General features: G+C 49.5%; 1 protein-coding gene across 5 annotated transcripts in view; it reads left to right on the top strand.

Annotated features, from left to right (window-relative positions):
• Positions 1 to 18,830, top strand: part of CHCHD5 (coiled-coil-helix-coiled-coil-helix domain containing 5) — a 96,827-nt gene that overhangs the window by 47,264 nt on the left and 30,733 nt on the right. For all 5 annotated transcript variants that reach the window (XM_063931517.1, XM_063931516.1, XM_063931519.1 and 2 more), the window contains exon 3: positions 1,261 to 1,401. In XM_063931517.1, coding sequence (XP_063787587.1) covers positions 1,261 to 1,401 — 141 coding nt within the window. The remainder of the gene's footprint in view (positions 1 to 1,260; positions 1,402 to 18,830) is intronic.

The following is an 18,830-nucleotide window of genomic DNA, read 5'->3' as shown; positions in this document are numbered from 1 at the left end:
CAAATTGGGGCCCATTAAGGTTCAAATTTCGGCCCTGTCGATTTTCTTCCAAAAAGAATTGGCTTCAGTTCCTGAAGTCCAGAAGTTTGTCAAGGGAGTATTGCATATACAACCCCCTTTTGTGCCTCCAGTGGCACTGTGGGATCTCAACGTAGTTCTGGGATTCCTCAAATCACGGACAGGGCAGAGCTGCGGACTCGTCCCCAGTTCTCTCCCTAAGGTGGTGTCAGTGTTTCACCTGAACCAGCTTATTGTGGTGCCTTGCGCCTACTAGGGACTTGGAGGACTCCAAGTTGCTGGATGTTGTCAGGGCCCTGAAAGTATAGGTTCCAGGACGGCTGGAGTCAGGAAAACTGACTTGCTGTTATCCTGTATGCACCCAACAAACTGGGTGCTCTTGCTTCTAAGCAGACTATTGCTAGTTGGATGTGTAATACAATTCAGCTTGCACATTCTGTGGCAGGCCTGCCACAGCCAAAATATGTAAATGCCCATTCCACAAGGAAGGTGGGCTCATCTTGGGCGGCTGCCCGAGGGGTCTCGGCTTTACAACTTTGCCGAGCGGCTATTTAGTCAGGGGCAAACACGTTTGTAAAATCCTACAAATTTGATACCCTGGCTAAGGAGGACCTGGAGTTCTCTCATTCGGTGCTGCAGAGTCATCCGCACTCTCCCGCCCGTTTGGGAGCTTTGGTATAATCCCCATGGTCCTTTCAGGAACCCCAGCATCCACTAGGACGATAGAGAAAATAAGAATTTACTTACCGATAATTCTATTTCTCGGAGTCCGTAGTGGATGCTGGGCGCCCATCCCAAGTGCGGATTATCTGCATTACTTGTACATAGTTACAAAAATCGGGTTATTATTGTTGTGAGCCATCTTTTCAGAGGCTCCGCTGTTATCATACTGTTAACTGGGTTCAGATCACAGGTTGTACAGTGTGATTGGTGTGGCTGGTATGAGTCTTACCCGGGATTCAAAATCCTTCCTTATTGTGTACGCTCGTCCGGGCACAGTATCCTAACTGAGGCTTGGAGGAGGGTCATAGGGGGAGGAGCCAGTGCACACCACCTGATCCTAAAGCTTTACTTTTTGAGCCCTGTCTCCTGCGGAGCCGCTATCCCCCATGGTCCTTTCAGGAACCCCAGCATCCACTACGGACTCCGAGAAATAGAATTATCGGTAAGTAAATTCTTATTTTTTCTTCATCATTATATTCACTGCTGGACAGAACCTTCATGTTTCCTCTTGCCTTGCAGGGAGGCTGCCCTGGAGGTTACAGCTAAATATTGCCGCAGTGAGCTGGAAGCGTATGGCCAGTGTGTAACCAACAAACCAGGAACGTGGCAACAGGACTGCCATAAGCTGAAAGTAGCAGTGGCCCAGTGTACTTCCTCGCAGTGAGTTACTCTAGAACAGCCTTTCTATTTCTTTTGCTGTCAGTCTTCTGCTATATCATATAGTATTATGTTAGCAGTATTACGTTTGCTTCTAGATTAATTTTATAAATGGTGCAAAATCAAATCATATAGCAATATCGGTAAAAAGGCTGTAGTAATGAGAAAAAGAGGTTAAACGTGCCTTGCCATGGCTGTGCCCCACATTAAATGGAAAGTGGTCAGCACAGGACACCATCGGGGGGACTGTGGAGTCTGGTGTCCCGGGCCCTTACAGAGAGGGGGGCCCACCCCTGGCTTCTTCCGCCAATGCCTGTAGAGCTGCACCAGTCTGTGAATCAACAGCAGGCTAATGTGCAATGAGGACTTCTTAAAACAAGCCTTATCCGCGCGTCGGTTCTCTGTAAACCTTTCCTGTAGGTCCGCAACACACGTCACATTGTATGACATCACATAGGGGTGGAGCATTGCAGCAGAATTTATTTTTTTGGGGAGGGAGGAACTCTGTCTATATTGTTAGTCCTGGGCCCCACAATTTCTGATGGCTGCCCTGGGTCCGCATACTACTTACCCTTTTTATATTCGCCAGGTAGTCCCATGTTCAAGCTGAAGTGAGTACCTAGCATGTTCAAATAAAGGATAAGCCACCCAGGCCCACCGCTTTCATCAGTAGCTCCACTCATGCCCCTCCATTTAACAGTTTCTGCTATTTAAATTGTAATTCAATATGTTCATTGAGTAATTTGTTCCTGAAATAGCTTTATTGGTGTAGATTAGTGTTTAATAAACTTCAGGTTTTTTTTAAATTCAGATATTTGCCTGATGTGAGCATGTTCCCACATACTGGGTACTGGATGCAGGTGATGTGCTGAATGCTGGAGTGCGAGAGTTGACGCAACCGAATAGCCTGTGGGTGGCTCAATCCAAATGTATTCTGACTTCTAGATGAAATCACACAAGGAGATGGTTATAGAGTGATCTGCAAGGAGGGCCATGCTCCTTTTTACTGCAAGTTGTCAGGCTGCAGTGGTCGCTCAGGCAATCCTGTAAGAGCTGTAACTGACACAATAAGGAGCACCCACAGGTTATATATTCTGTGTAATTGGAAGACTGTTGTGTAAATGAACGGACTCCAGCACTAGATCAGCACTACCTGAGCTAACCTCAGCCTGTGACCCTCCCGCAGTATCATCAACATGCAAACGTTTCTTCAGACCTAGGCTAATATCTGGATAAAGAAATACTGAAGATTATTAGCTAAAGAGCACCAACATTAAGCGGTCATTTACACAGTTGCACCACAACACATGATGCAGATCAAACAAGATGAACAAGTACATCACTATATTGATCTCTTAGTAACCAACCTCGGAGCGAGATCTTAGGCTGCAAAGGCTTCCCTCCTAACGCTGCCATCCATTTATGTGTGCAAAATCAGTTAGTGCACTGTGTTGGGGAGAAGCGAGTCCCTCGTTTTGTAACAGTAACACCTTCCTCACATTAGTGCTGTGTCTCTTCCACCTTTTTGGACATATGGGGCCTATTTCAGACCTGATCGCTAGCAAGCCATTTTTGCACTGCTGCGATTAGATAGTCACCGCCTACAGGGGGAGTGTATTTTAGCTGTGCAAGTGTGCGAACGCATGTGTAGCAGAGCTGTACAAACAGATTTCTCTAACGTCCTAGTGGATGCTGGGGACTCCGTCAGGACCATGGGGATTAGCGGCTCCGCAGGAGACAGGGCACAAAAATAAAGCTTTAGGATCAGGTGGTGTGCACTGGCTCCTCCCCCTATGACCCTCCTCCAAGCCTCAGTTAGGTTTTTGTGCCCGTCCGAGCAGGGTGCAATCTAGGTGGCTCTCCTAAAGAGCTGCTTAGAAAAAGTTTTTTAGGTTTTTTATTTTCAGTGAGTCCTGCTGGCAACAGGCTCACTGCATCGAGGGACTTAGGGGAGAGAAGTGAACTCACCTGCGTGCAGGATGGATTGGCTTCTTAGGCTACTGGACACCATTAGCTCCAGAGGAAGTCGGAACACAGGTCTCACCCTGGGGTTCGTCCCGGAGCCGCGCCGCCGACCCCCCTTACAGATGCCGAAGATGGAAGAGGTCCAGAAGCAGGCGGCAGAAGACTTTTCAGTCTTCCTGAGGTAGCGCACAGCACTGCAGCTGTGCGCCATTGTTGTCAGCACACTTCACACAGCGGTCACGGAGGGTGCAGGGCGTTGGGGGGGCGCCCTGGGCAGCAATGTATTATACCTTTTTATGGCTAAAAATACATCACATATAGCCCTTTGAGGCTATATGGATGTATTTAACCCCTGCCAGATCTCACAGATTCCGGAGAAGAGCCCGCCGAAATAGGGGGCGGGGCTTATTCTCCTCAGCACACAGCGCCATTTTCCTGCTCAGCTCCGCTGTGAGGAAGGCTCCCAGGACTCTCCCCTGCACTGCACTACAGAAACAGGGTAAAACAGAGAGGGGGGGCACTTTTTTGGCGATATAAATATATTTAAGCTGCTATAAGGATACAACACTTATATAGGGTTGTTCCCATATATATTATAGCGCTTGGGTGTGTGCTGGCAAACTCTCCCTCTGTCTCCCCAAAGGGCTAGTGGGGTCCTGTCTTCTATAGAGCATTCCCGGTGTGTCTGCTGTGTGTCGGTACGTGTGTGTCGACATGTATGAGGACGATATTGGTGTGGAGGCGGAGCAATTGCCGGTAATGGTGATGTCACCCCCTAGGGAGTCGACACCGGAATGGATGGCTTTGTTTATGGAATTACGTGATAATGTCAGCACATTACAAAAATCAGTTGACGACATGAGACGGCCGTCAAACCAGTTGGTACCTGCCCAGGCGTCTCAGACACCGTCAGGGGCTGTAAAACGCCCTTTACCTCAGTCGGTCGATACAGACCCAGACACGGACACTGAATCTAGTGTCGACGGTGAAGAAACAAACGTATTTTCCAGTAGGGCCACACGTTATATGATCACGGCAATGAAGGAGACTTTGCATATCTCTGATACTACAAGTACCACAAAAAGGGGTATTATGTGGGGGGTGAAAAAACTACCTGTAGTTTTTCCTGAATCAGAGGAATTGAATGATGTATGTGATGAAGCGTGGGTTAACCCAGATAGAAAAGGGCTAATTTCAAAAAAGTTATTGGCATTATACCCTTTCCCGCCAGAGGTTAGGGCGCGCTGGGAAACACCCCCTAGGGTGGATAAGGCGCTCACACGCTTATCAAAACAAGTGGCGTTACCGTCCCCTGATACGGCCGCCCTCAAGGATCCAGCTGATAGGAGGCTGGAAACTACCCTAAAAAGTATATACACACATACTGGTGTTATACTGCGACCAGCCATCGCCTCAGCCTGGATGTGCAGTGCTGGGGTGGTCTGGTCGGATTCCCTGACTGAAAATATTGATACCCTGGATAGGGACAGTATTTTACAGACTTTAGAGCAATTAAAGGATGCTTTTCTTTATATGCGAGATGCTCAGAGGGATATTTGCACTCTGGCATCGAGAGTAAGTGCGATGTCCATATCTGCCAGAAGAAGTTTATGGACACGACAGTGGTCAGGTGATGCGGATTCCAAACGGCATATGGAAGTATTGCCGTATAAAGGGGAGGAATTATTTGGCGTCGGTCTATCGGATCTGGTGGCCACGGCAACGGCCGGGAAATCCACCTTTTTACCTCAGACCCCCTCCCAACAGAAAAAGACACCGTCTTTTCAGCCGCAGTCCTTTCGGTCCTATAAGAACAAGCGGGCAAAAGGACAGTCATATCTGCCCTGAGGCAGAGGAAAGGGTAAGAGAGGGCAGCAAGCAGCTCCTTCCCAGGAACAGAAGCCCTCCGCGGGTTCTGCAAAGCCCTCAGCATGACGCTGGGACTTTACAAGCGGACTCAGAAACGGTGGGGGGTCGACTCAAGAATTTCAGCGAGCAGTGGGCTTGCTCACAGGTGGACCCCTGGATCCTGCAGATAATATCTCAGGGTTACAGGTTGGAATTCGAGAAGTCTCCCCCTCGCCGGTTCCTAAAGTCTGCTCTGCCAACGTCTCCCTCAGACAGGGCGACGGTATTGGAAGCCATTCACAAGCTGTATTCTCAGCAGGTGATAGTCAAGGTACCCCTCCTACAACAGGGAAAGGGGTATTATTCCACACTAATTGTGGTACCGAAGCCGGACGGCTCGGTAAGACCTATTCTAAATCTGAAATCTTTGAACCTGTACATACAAAAATTCAAGTTCAAGATGGAGTCACTCAGAGCAGTGATAGCGAATCTGCAAGAAGGGGACTTTATGGTGTCCCTGGACATCAAGGATGCTTACCTGCATGTCCCAATTTGCCCTTCACATCAAGGGTACCTCAGGTTCGTGGTGCAAAACTGTCATTATCAGTTTCAGACGCTGCCGTTTGGATTGTCCACGGCACCTCGGGTCTTTACCAAGGTAATGGCCGAAATGATGTTTCTTCTACGAAGAAAAGGCGTATTAATTATCCCTTACTTGGACGATCTCCTGATAAGGGCAAGGTCCAGAGAACAGCTGGAGGACGGAGTAGCACTAACCCAAGTAGTGCTGCAACAACACGGGTGGATTCTGAATTTCCCAAAATCTCAGTTGACCCCGACAACACGTCTGCTGTTCCTGGGAATGATTCTGGACACGGTTCAGAAAAAGGTGTTTCTTCCGGAGGAGAAAGCCAGGGAGTTATCCGAACTTGTCGGGAACCTCCTAAAACCAGGAAAAGTGTCTGTGCATCAATGCACAAGAGTCCTGGGAAAGATGGTGGCTTCTTACGAAGCAATCCCATTCGGCAGATTCCACGCACGAACTTTTCAGTGGGATCTGCTGGACAAATGGTCCGGATCGCATCTGCAGATGCATCAGCGGATAACCTTATCGCCACGAACAAGGGTGTCTCTTCTGTGGTGGTTACAGAGTGCTCATCTGTTAGAAGGACGCAGATTCGGCATACAGGACTGGGTCCTGGTGACCACGGATGCCAGTCTGAGAGGCTGGGGAGCGGTCACACAGGGAAGAAACTTCCAGGGAGTATGGTCAAGCCTGGAGATGTCTCTTCACATAAATATACTGGAGCTAAGAGCGATTTACAATGCTCTAAGCCTGGCAAAACCCCTGCTTCAGGGTCGGCCGGTGTTGATCCAGTCGGACAACATCACGGCAGTCGCCCACGTAAACAGACAGGGCGGCACAGGAAGCAGGAGAGCAATGGCAGAAGCTGCAAGGATTCTTCGCTGGGCGGAAGATCATGTGATAGCACTGTCAGCAGTGTTCATTCCGGGAGTGGACAACTGGGAAGCAGACTTCCTCAGCAGACACGATCTACACCCGGGAGAGTGGGGACTTCATCCAGAAGTCTTCCACATGATTGTGAACCGTTGGGAAAAACCAAAGGTGGATATGATGGCGTCTCGCCTCAACAAAAAACTGGACAGGTATTGCGCCAGGTCAAGAGACCCTCAGGCAATAGCTGTGGACGCTCTGGTAACACCGTGGGTGTTCCAGTCAGTGTATGTGTTTCCTCCTCTGCCTCTCATACCCAAAGTACTGAGAATTATACGGCGAAGGGGAGTAAGAACGATACTCGTGGCTCCGGATTGGCCAAGAAGAACTTGGTACCCGGAACTTCAGGAGATGCTCACGGAAAATCCGTGGCCTCTACCTCTAAGACGGGACCTGATTCAGCAGGGACCGTGTCTATTCCAAGACTTACCGCGGCTGCGTTTGACGGCGTGGCGGTTGAACGCCGAATTCTAAAGGAAAAAGGCATTCCGGAAGAGGTCATCCCTACACTGGTTAAAGCCAGGAAGGAGGTGACTGCACAACATTATCACCGCATTTGGAGAAAATATGTTGCGTGGTGCGAGGCCAGGAAGGCCCCCACGGAGGAATTTCACTTGGGTCAATTCCTACATTTCCTGCAAACAGGATTGTCTATGGGCCTCAAGTTGGGGTCCATTAAGGTTCAAATTTCGGCCCTGTCGATTTTCTTCCAGAAAGAATTGGCTTCAGTTCCTGAAGTCCAGACTTTTGTAAAAGGAGTACTACATATACAGCCCCCGATTGTGCCCCCAGTGGCTCTGTGGGACCTTAATGTAGTTTTGGATTTTCTCAAATCCCATTGGTTTGAGCCACTCAAATCGGCGGATTTGAAATATCTTACATGGAAAGTAACCATGCTACTGGCCCTGGCTTCAGCCAGGAGAGTGTCAGAATTGGCGGCTTTATCGTATAAAAGCCCATATCTGATTTTCCATTCCGACAGGGCAGAACTGAGGACGCGTCCTCATTTTCTGCCTAAGGTGGTGTCAGCGTTTCACCTGAACCAGCCTATTGTGGTGCCTGCGGCTACTAGCGATTTGGAGGATTCCAAGTTGCTGGACGTTGTCAGGGCATTGAAAATATATATTTCAAGGACGGCTGGAGTCAGAAAATCTGACTCGCTGTTTATACTGTATGCACCCAACAAGCTGGGTGCTCCTGCTTCTAAGCAGACGATTGCTCGTTGGATTTGTAGCACAATTCAACTTGCACATTCTGTGGCAGGCCTGCCACAGCCTAAATCTGTCAAGGCCCATTCCACAAGGAAGGTGGGCTCATCCTGGGCGGCTGCCCGAGGGGTCTCGGCATTACAACTCTGCCGAGCAGCTACGTGGTCGGGGGAGAACACGTTTGTAAAATTTTACAAATTTGATACCCTGGCTAAAGAGGACCTGGAGTTCTCTCATTCGGTGCTGCAGAGTCATCCGCACTCCCCCGCCCGTTTGGGAGCTTTGGTATAATCCCCATGGTCCTGACGGAGTCCCCAGCATCCACTAGGACGTTAGAGAAAATAAGATTTTACTTACCGATAAATCTATTTCTCGTAGTCCGTAGTGGATGCTGGGCGCCCATCCCAAGTGCGGATTGTCTGCAATACTTGTACATAGTTATTGTTACAAAAAAATCGGGTTGTTCTTGTTGTGAGCCGTCTGTTCAGAGGCTCCTACGTTGTCATACTGTTAACTGGGTTCAGATCACAAGTTGTACGGTGTGATTGGTGTGGCTGGTATGAGTCTTACCCGGGATTCAAAATCCTTCCTTATTGTGTACGCTCGTCCGGGCACAGTATCCTAACTGAGGCTTGGAGGAGGGTCATAGGGGGAGGAGCCAGTGCACACCACCTGATCCTAAAGCTTTATTTTTGTGCCCTGTCTCCTGCGGAGCCGCTAATCCCCATGGTCCTGACGGAGTCCCCAGCATCCACTACGGACTACGAGAAATAGATTTATCGGTAAGTAAAATCTTATTTTTGTGCAGTCTCTGAGCAGGCCAGAACTTACACAGCCGCTGCGATCACATCAGCCTGTCCGGCACCGAAATTGACGTCAGGAACCCTCCCTGTTAACGCATGGACACGCCTGCGTTTTTCCAGACACTCCCTGAAAACGGTCAGTTAACACCCACAAACGCCTTCTTCCTGTCAATCTCCTTGCCATCGCTTGTGCGAACGGATCTGTCACACAAACTTACTGCTGAGCGGTGATCCGCTTTGTACCCATGCGACGTGCCTGCGCATTGCGGTGCATACGCAGTTTGTGCCTGACCGCCCGCTGTGCGAAAACGCACAACAGCGATCAGGTCTGAATTACCCCCATGATCTGAATGGCTCTTCTGGTCCAAGGTAGCCAACTGCAAGGTTGAAAGACTTTGTTCTAAAGCGGTAACAGTCCGAACTGACAGGAAAAAAGGGAGCTTGGTACCAATGATAGCATGGTGTCAGGATACTGCGGCATTTAGAAGCTATTTGTCCGCACTTAATGGTAGAGAGTACTGCACACACAGGGCTACTTCCCCCCCCCCTTTCATCACCTGCCACAATAACATGAGCATGGGTAATGATTTTTGCACCCAAGCATATGACTAACTAATATTTGTGGAATCGGAGAAAGGGATTTATCAGTAAGTACCAAAATCCTGATATCACTAACATACAGTATAACTAACTAATATAACTAATATAGCTTGCGGGAGCCGCGCACACACGTTTGTAGATGTTATATCTCGGTGATGGTCATATAGTAATTATAGAAACATCACAAATACAAGACGCCATCGGGGGTTCTACAAACATGGATGACCAGCACACCACTTCAATGAATACAAAAAAGACTTTAATTCACCAGTGAGGCACCATAAAAACGTTATAAAAAACAGTTAAACATGGCGTATAGATCATCTCAAATAATTTGCAGTCAACAATCTGGGCTAAATATAAACACACCTTCCATCAGTCGACAATATAGTTTCGGTGTAAAGACACCTTCCTCATGTACTGCTTAAATACACTGCCAGTAACAGGACAATATATATATATATATATATATATACTGCTCAAAAAAATAAAGGGAACATTAAAAATAACACATCCTAGATCTGAATGAATGAAATATTCTTATTAAATACTTTGGTGGTCATTCCGAGTTGTTCGCTCGTTGCCGATTTCTCTATATTGCGATTAGTCGCTTACTGCGCATGAGCAATGTTCGCAGTGCATCTGCGCCAAGTAAATTTGCTAAAAAGTTAGGTATTTTACTCACGGCATAACGAGAATTTTTCATCGTTCTGGTGATCGGAGTGTGATTGACAGGAAGTGGGTGTTTCTGGGCGGAAACTGCCCGTTTTATGGGTGTGTGCGGAAAAACGCTGCAGTTTCTGGGAAAAATGCGGGAGTGGCTGGAGAAACGGGGGAGTGTCTGGGCGAACGCTGGGTGTGTTTGTAACGTCAAACCAGGAACGAAACTGACTGATCTGATCGCAGTGGCAGAGTAAGTCCCGAGCTACTCAGAAACTGCAAAGAAATTTCTATTCGCAATTATGCGAATCTTTCGTTCGCAATCCTGCTAAGCTAAGATTCACTCCCAGTAGGCGGCGGCTTAGCGTGTGCAATGCTGCTAAAAGCAGCTAGCAAACGAACAACTCGGAATGAGGGCCTTTGTTCTTTACATAGTTGAATGTGCTGACATCAAAATCACACAAAAATTATCAATAGAAATCAAATGTATTAACCCATGGAGGTCTGGATTTGGAGTCACACTCAAAATTAAAGTGGAAAAACACACTACAGGCTGATCCAACTTTGATGTAATGTCCTTAAAACAAGTCAAAATGAGGCTCAGTAGTGTGTGTGGCCTCCACGTGCCTGTATGACCTCTCTACAACGCCTGGGCATGCTCCTGATGAGGTGGCGGGTGGTCTCCAGTCCATAGCATTTTTTTTGAGCAGTGTGTGTGTGTGTGTGTGTGTGTGTGTGTGTGTGTGTGTATATATATATATATATATATATATAATAAGAATTTACTCACCGGTAATTCTATTTCTCGTAGTCCGTAGTGGATGCTGGGGACTCCGTAAGGACCATGGGGAATAGACGGCTCCGCAGGAGACTGGGCACACTAAAAGAAAAATATGGTACTACCTGGTGTGCACTGGCTCCTCCCTCTATGCCCCTCCTCCAGACCTCAGTTAGGATACTGTGCCCGGAAGAGCTGACACAATAAGGAAGGATTTTGAATCCCGGGTAAGACTCATACCAGCCACACCAATCACACCGTATAACTCGTGATATTTAACCCAGTTAACAGTATGAAATACAACTGAGCCTCTCAACAGATGGCTCAACAATAACCCTTTAGTTAGGCAATAACTATATACAAGTATTGCAGACAATTCCGCACTTGGGATGGGCACCCAGCATCCACTACGGACTACGAGAAATAGAATTACCGGTGAGTAAATTCTTATTTACTCTGACGTCCTAGTGGATGCTGGGGACTCCGTAAGGACCATGGGGATTATACCAAAGCTCCCAAACGGGCGGGAGAGTGCGGATGACTCTACAGCACCGAATGAGAGAACTCAAGGTCCTCCTCAGCCAGGGTATCAAATTTGTAGAATTTAGCAAACGTGTTTGCCCCTGACCAAGTAGCAGCTCGGCAAAGTTGTAAAGCCGAGACCCCTCGGGCAGCCGCCCAAGATGAGCCCACCTTCCTCGTGGAATGGGCTTTTACTGATTTAGGATGCGGCAATCCAGCCGCAGAATGCGCCAGCTGAATTGTGCTACAAATCCAGCGAGCAATAGTCTGCTTAGAAGCAGGAGCACCTATTTTGTTGGGTGCATACAGGATAAAAAGCGAGTCAGTTTTCCTGACTCCAGCCGTCCTGGAAACATAAATTTTCAAGGCCCTGACTACGTCCAGTAACTTGGAATCCTCCAAGTCCTTAGTAGCCGCAGGCACCACAATAGGTTGGTTCAAGTGAAAAGCTGATACCACCTTAGGGAGAAATTGGGGACGAGTCCCCATTTCTGCCCTATCCATATGGAAAATCAGATAAGGGCTTTTACATGACAAAGCCGCCAATTCTGACACACGCCTGGCCGAAGCCAAGGCCAATAACATGACCACTTTCCACGTGAGATATTTGAAATCCACGGTTTTAAGTGGTTTAAACCAATGTGATTTTAGGAAACTCAACACCACATTGAGATCCCAAGGTGCCACAGGAGGCACAAAAGGGTGCTGAATATGAAGCACTCCCTTTACAAAAGTCTGAACTTCAGGTAGTGAAGCCAGTTCTTTCTGGAAGAAAATCGACAGAGCCGAAATCTGGACCTTAATGGAACCCAATTTTAGGCCCATAGTCACTCCTGACTGTAGGAAGTGCAGAAAACGACCCAGCTGAAATTCCTCTGTAGGGGCCTTCCTGGCCTCACACCACGCAACATATTTTCGCCAAATGCGGTGATAATGGTTTGCGGTTACTTCTTTCCTGGCTTTTATCAGCGTAGGAATGACTTCCTCCGGAATGCCCTTTTCCTTTAGGATCTGGAATTCAACCGCCATGCCGTCAAACGCAGCCGCGATAAGTCTTGGAACAGACAGGGCCCCTGCTGTAGCAGATCCTGTCTGAGCGGTAGAGGCCATGGGTCCTCTGATAACATTTCTTGAAGTTCCGGGTACCAAGCTCTTCTTGGCCAATCCGGAACCACGAGTATCGTTCTTACTCCTCGCCTTCTTATTATTCTCAGTACCTTTGGTATGAGGGGCAGAGGAGGGAACACATAGACCGACTGGTACAACCGCGGTGTCACTAGAGCGTCCACAGCTATCGCCTGAGGGTCCCTTGACCTGGCGCAATATCTCTTTAGCTTCTTGTTGAGGCGGGACGCCATCATGTCCACCTGTGGCCTTTCCCAGCGGTTTACCAACAGTAGGAAGACTTCTGGATGAAGTCCCCACTCTCCCGGGTGTAGGTCGTGTCTGCTGAGGAAGTCTGCTTCCCAGTTGTCCACTCCCGGAATGAACACTGCTGACAGTGCTAGTACGTGATTTTCCGCCCATCGGAGAATCCTTGTGGCTTCTGCCATGGCCACCCTGCTTCTTGTGCCGCCCTGTCGGTTTACATGGGCGACTGCCGTGATGTTGTCTGATTGAATCAGAATCGGCTGGTTTTGAAGCAGGGTGCTTGCCTGACTTAGGGCATTGTAAATGGCCCTCAGCTCCAGAATGTTTATGTGTAGGGACGACTCCTGACTTGACCAAAGTCCCTGGAAATTTCTTCCCTGTGTGACTGCGCCCCAGCCCCGAAGGCTGGCATCCGTGGTCACCAGGACCCAGTCCTGTATGCCGAATCTGCGGCCCACTAGAAGATGAGCACTCTGCAGCCACCACAGTAGAGACACCCTGGTCTTTGGAGACAGGGTTATCAGTTGATGCATCTGAAGATGCGATCCCGACCACTTGTCCAAGAGGTCCCACTGGAAGGTCCTTGCATGGAACCTGCCGAATAGAATTGCTTCGTACGAAGCCACCATTTTTCCCAGGACTCGTGTGCAGTGATGCACCGATACCCGTTTTGGTTTTAGGAGGTCTATGACTAGAGAAGACAGCTCCTTGGCTTTCTCCTGCGGGAGAAACACTTTTTTCTGTTCTGTGTCCAGAATCATCCCCAGGAACAGTAAGCGTGTGGAAGGAACCAGTTGTGACTTTGGAATGTTTAGAATCCAGCCATGCTGTTGTAGCACTTCCCGAGATAGTGCTACTCCGACCAGTAACTGCTCCCTGGACCTCGCCTTTATTAGGAGATCGTCCAAGTACGGGATAATTAAAACTCCCTTTTTTCGAAGGAGTATCATCATTTCTGCCATTACCTTGGTAAACACCCTCGGTGCCGTGGACAGTCCAAACGGTAGTGTCTGGAATTGGTAATGGCAATCCTGTACCACAAATCTGAGGTACTCCTGGTGAGGAAGGTAAATTGGGACATGCAGGTAAGCATCCTTGATGTCCAGGGATACCATGTAATCTCCCTCGTCCAGGCTTGCAATAACCGCCCTGAGCGATTCCATCTTGAACTTTGATTTTTTTTATGTATGTGTTCAAGGATTTCAAATTTAAAATGGGTCTCACCGAACCGTCCGGTTTCGGTACCACAAACAGTGTGGAATAGTAACCCCGTCCTTGTTAAAGTAGGGGTACTTTTTGACTATCACCTGCTGGGAATACAGCTTGTGAATTGCCTCTAGTACAGCCTCCCTGCTCGAGGGAATTGTCGGTAAGGCCGATTTGAGGAAACGGCGGGGGGGAGTCGCCTCGAATTCCAGCTTGTGCCCCTGAGATACTACTTGAAGGATCCAGGGATCCACCCGTGAGCGAACCCACTGATCGCTGACATTTTTGAGGCGGCCCCCCACCGTACCTGGCTCCGCCTGTGGAGCCCCACCGTCATGCGGCGGATTTGGAAGAAGCAGGGGAGGACTTTTGTTCCTGGGAACCTGCTGCGTGGTGCAGCTTTTTTCCCCTTCCTCTGCCTCTAGACAGAAAGGACCCGCCTTTTCCCCGCCTGTTTTTCTGGGGTCGAAAGGACTGCACCTGATAGTACGGCGCTTTCTTAGGCTGTGAAGGGACATGGGGTAAAAATGCTGACTTCCCAGCTGTTGCTGTGGAAACAAGGTCTGAGAGACCATCCCCGAATAACTCCTCACCCTTATAAGGCAAAACTTCCATGTGCCTTTTAGAATCTGCATCCCCTGTCCACTGCCGAGTCCATAAACCTCTCCTAGCAGAAATGGACAATGCACTTATTCTAGATGCCAGCCGGCAGATCTCCCTCTGTGCATCTCTCATGTACAAGACTGAGTCTTTTATATGCTCTACGGTTAGCAATATAGTGTCCCTGTCCAGGGTGTCAATATTTTCTGACAGGGAATCTGACCAAGCAGCAGCAGCACTGCACATCCACGCTGAAGCAATAGCTGGTCTCAGTATAACACCAGTGTGTGTATATATAGACTTTAGGATAGCCTCCTGCTTTCTATCAGCAGGTTCCTTTAGGGCGGCCGTATCCGGAGACGGTAGTGCCACCTTTTTAGACAAACGTGTGAGCGCTTTATCCACCCTAGGGGGAGTTTCCCAACGTGACCTATCCTCTGGCGAGAAAGGGAACGCCATTAGTAATTTTTTTGAAATCACCAATTTCTTATCAGGGAAAGCCCACGCTTCTTCACACACTTCATTTAATTCTTCAGATGGGGGAAAAACTATTGGTAGTTTTTTCTCCCCAAACATAATACCCTTTTTTGAGGTACCTGGGTTTATATCAGAAAGGTGTAAAACCTCTTTAATTGCCTCAATCGTGCCACGAATGGCCCTTGTGGACATTAAATTTGACTCATCGTCGTCGACACTGGTATCAGTATCCGTGTCGACATCTGTGTCTGCCATCTGAGGTAGTGGGCGTTTTAGAGCCCCTGATGACCTTTGAATTGCCTGGGCAGGCACGAGCTGAGAAGCCGGCTGACCCGCATTTGGCATGTCGTCAAATTTTTTTATGTAAGGAGTCGACACTTGCACGTAATTCCTTCCATAAGTCCATCCACTCAGGTGTCTGCCCCGCAGGGGGTGACATCACATTTATAGGCATCTGCTCCGCCTCCACATAAGTCTCCTCATCAAACATGTCGACACAGCCGTACCGACACACCGCACACACACACAGGGAATGCTCTTAAAGGAGACAGGACCCCACAAAAGCCCTTTGGGGAGACAGAGAGAGAGTATGCCAGCACACACCAGAGCGCTATATAATGCAGGGACTAACTGAATTATGTCCCCTATAGCTGCTATAATATTTACTGCGCCTCAAATCTGTGCCCCCCCCTCTCTTTTTTACCCTTTTCTGTAGTGTAGACTGCAGGGGAGAGTCAGGGAGCTTCCTTCCAGCGGAACTGTGAGGGAGAAATGGCGCCAGTGTGCTGAGGGAGATGGCTCCGCCCCTTTTTCGGCGGACTTTTCTCCCGCTTTTTTCTGTATTCTGGCAGGGGTAATTACCACATATATAGCCTCTGGGGCTATATATTGTGGTTATTTTGCCAGCCAAGGTGATATTATTGCTGCTCAGGGCGCCCCCCCCCCAGCGCCCTGCACCCTCAGTGACCGGAGTGTGAAGTGTGTATGAGGAGCAATGGCGCACAGCTGCAGTGCCGTGCGCTACCTTGGTGAAGACTGAAGTCTTCTGCCGCCGATTTTCCGGACCATCTTCTTGCTTCTGGCTCTGTAAGGGGGACAGCGGCGCGGCTCCGGGAACGAACACCAAGGACGGGTCCTGCGGTCGATCCCTCTGGAGCTAATGGTGTCCAGTAGCCTAAGAAGCCCAAGCTAGCTGCAAGCAGGTAGGTTCGCTTCTTCTCCCCTTAGTCCCTCGTTGCAGTGAGCCTGTTGCCAGCAGGTCTCACTGTAAAATAAAAAACCTAATATATACTTTCTTTCTAGGAGCTCAGGAGAGCCCCTAGTGTGCATCCAGCTCGGCCGGGCACAGAAATCAAACTGAGGTCTGGAGGAGGGGCTTAGAGGGAGGAGCCAGTGCACACCAGGTAGTACCAAATCTTTCTTTTAGTGTGCCCAGTCTCCTGCGGAGCCGTCTATTCCCCATGGTCCTTACGGAGTCCCCAGCATCCACTAGGACGTCAGAGAAATATATATATATATATATATATATATATATATATATATATATATATATATATATATATATATATATAGCAATACAGTACTGCTAAGCATAAGAAACACATGAGCACAGAACCCTGTTATCCACTCACAATACACAGACCTCCCTGGTGCTTAATCCGTCTAAAAAAAAATGGAACTCCATAAATGAACATCCACCCAACATGCTCCTGGCAGGACAAACCAACAGGATATCTTACAAATCATAAAGTGTCCCAAACACCGGAAGTGTTGCACTGCTGCCCCGCCGATGGAATGCTGCATGAGGCGCATTGCCGGAAGTGACGACCCGGCTCAGCTGCACCAAACCAGGAAGAACAGCGGCATACGTCCTGGGCTGCTGCACTGTTCTTGTTGGTTGGGCGCGGCTGAGCCAGGTATCACTTCTGGCAAAGTGATGCTCCACAAATACACGCCTCTCCTGCCTGCTGATTACTTACTCCCACTCCTACCTCCAATATATTACATGTGCTGCTCCCTATCTCTGGAGTTCTCTACCTCTCCACATCAGACTCTCCACCTCTCTACAAAACTTCAGATGGGCTCTCAAGACCCACTTCTTCATCAAACCTAGCCAAATCTCATCCTAACCCTCTGTTCCACGCTCAGTGTCTACCCCATCTCTGTCACCCTTGTCTAACTGCCTCTAACCTTTATAAAGTAAGCATTCACGAGCAGGGCCCTCTCTCCTCATGTAAGCTCACTAGTCCCCGCACAGCTCCCAGCCAGTCTGGGTGGTAGAGGACACCAGTAGTCACCAGCAGCTGGCCTGGAGGGGTCTGGACATGGCCTGTCCAGGGTGTGGGAGGGGCAAGCACAGGACCCTGCTCCTCCGTTGGCGCGCAGTACATATGAAGCAACTGAGACGATTATCTGCCTCCTCCTCACCCGCATAATCTGCAGCCCCATTATCGACTGCTCCGCCTCCCGGTCACCGCACTGCTCACCCGATACAGGGTCTCACCTCTTCCTGCCAGACTGATTCACCTTCTCCCCCCACTGGTAAGTAGCCACACGTGTCCCCAAAGCCTCCGCTCTGAGTACTGCGAGACCGTCTGGTGGTTCCTGCATCCGTTCCCTGGTTACCACTGCTACTTGTTGCTGAGCCCGGGGTGGCATGTAACCTGGGGTTGCAGCATAGTATATGGAGGAAGGGGTGCAGAGCATGCTGTATATGGTGGGAGCAGTATATGGAGGAGGGGGTGCCATGTATATAAGGGGCACTATATGGAGGGTTATGGGGGGTGCAGTGTGTATATAGGGGCAGTTGTGGGAGGTGCAGTATATGGAAGAGGATGGGAGTGCAGTGTATATAGAGGCAGTATATGGTGGGGGGGTGCACTGTCTGTAGGGAGTGTGTGTGTCCGTGTCGCACTGAGGTGACTATATTGAAAAAAAATCTGCATCTCTCTTTCCACTGACCCTATCTGCCCCTACTACCCCACTCTCTCTCCAGTCCCTATCTAACCAAACCTCTCCCCCCTCTCCCTACCCCCATGTTTTATCTACCCCTACCCCCTCTCTCCCCAGTCCCTATCTGCCCCAAGCCCAGTGGCGTAACTACTGCCCCCGCAGTCCTCGCGGTGGCTTGGGGGCGAGGGGCTGCGGGGGCGCCACTGACTTTGCACAGATTGACATGCGGACGAGCGTCCGCATGTCAATCTGCGGTCTCCTTCCCTCCGCTGCTGTAAGGAGGGACACGGAGCGCACAGCGCACGCCTCTCCTGTGTCCCTCCCTGGCTCTCCGGCCGGTCTAATAAAGGAAGTGCCGTTCGTGAGATCTGATTGGCTCACGAACCGGCACTTCCTTTATTAGACCGGCCGGAGAGTCAGGAGGGACACTGGAGAGGCGCGCGCTGTGCGCTCCGTGTCCCCAAACACAAAGGAGCGGGCGGGCGGGGAGCAGGCACTGTGGGGAATATCTGGCACTGGGGGCATATACCTGGCACTGGGGGCATATACCTGGCACTGTGGGGGAATATCTGGCACTGGGGGCATATACCTGGCACTGTGGGGGAATATCTGGCACTGGGGGGAGCAGGCACTGAGGGGGCATATGTGGCACTGGGGGGAGCAGGCACTGAGGGGGCATATGTGGCACTGGGGGGGGGGGTATATGTGGCACTGGGTGCATGTACCTGGCACTGGGGGCATATACCTGGCACTGTGGGGGAATATTTGGCACTGGGGGCATATGTGGCACTGGGAGCACGGCGCTAGCAACAAGCACTACCCCCTAGCAATGAGCATGACACCCAGTGCATGAAACCCCTGGCAACGAGCATGACACCCAGTGCATGAAACCCCTGGCAACGAGCATGACACCCAGTGCATGAAAC

This window comes from Pseudophryne corroboree, chromosome 6 (assembly GCF_028390025.1).
Source record: "Pseudophryne corroboree isolate aPseCor3 chromosome 6, aPseCor3.hap2, whole genome shotgun sequence".
NCBI classification, from domain to species: domain Eukaryota; kingdom Metazoa; phylum Chordata; class Amphibia; order Anura; family Myobatrachidae; genus Pseudophryne; species Pseudophryne corroboree.
Note: the sequence above shows the minus strand (reverse complement) of the source record. Positions and strands in the feature narration are given on the sequence as shown.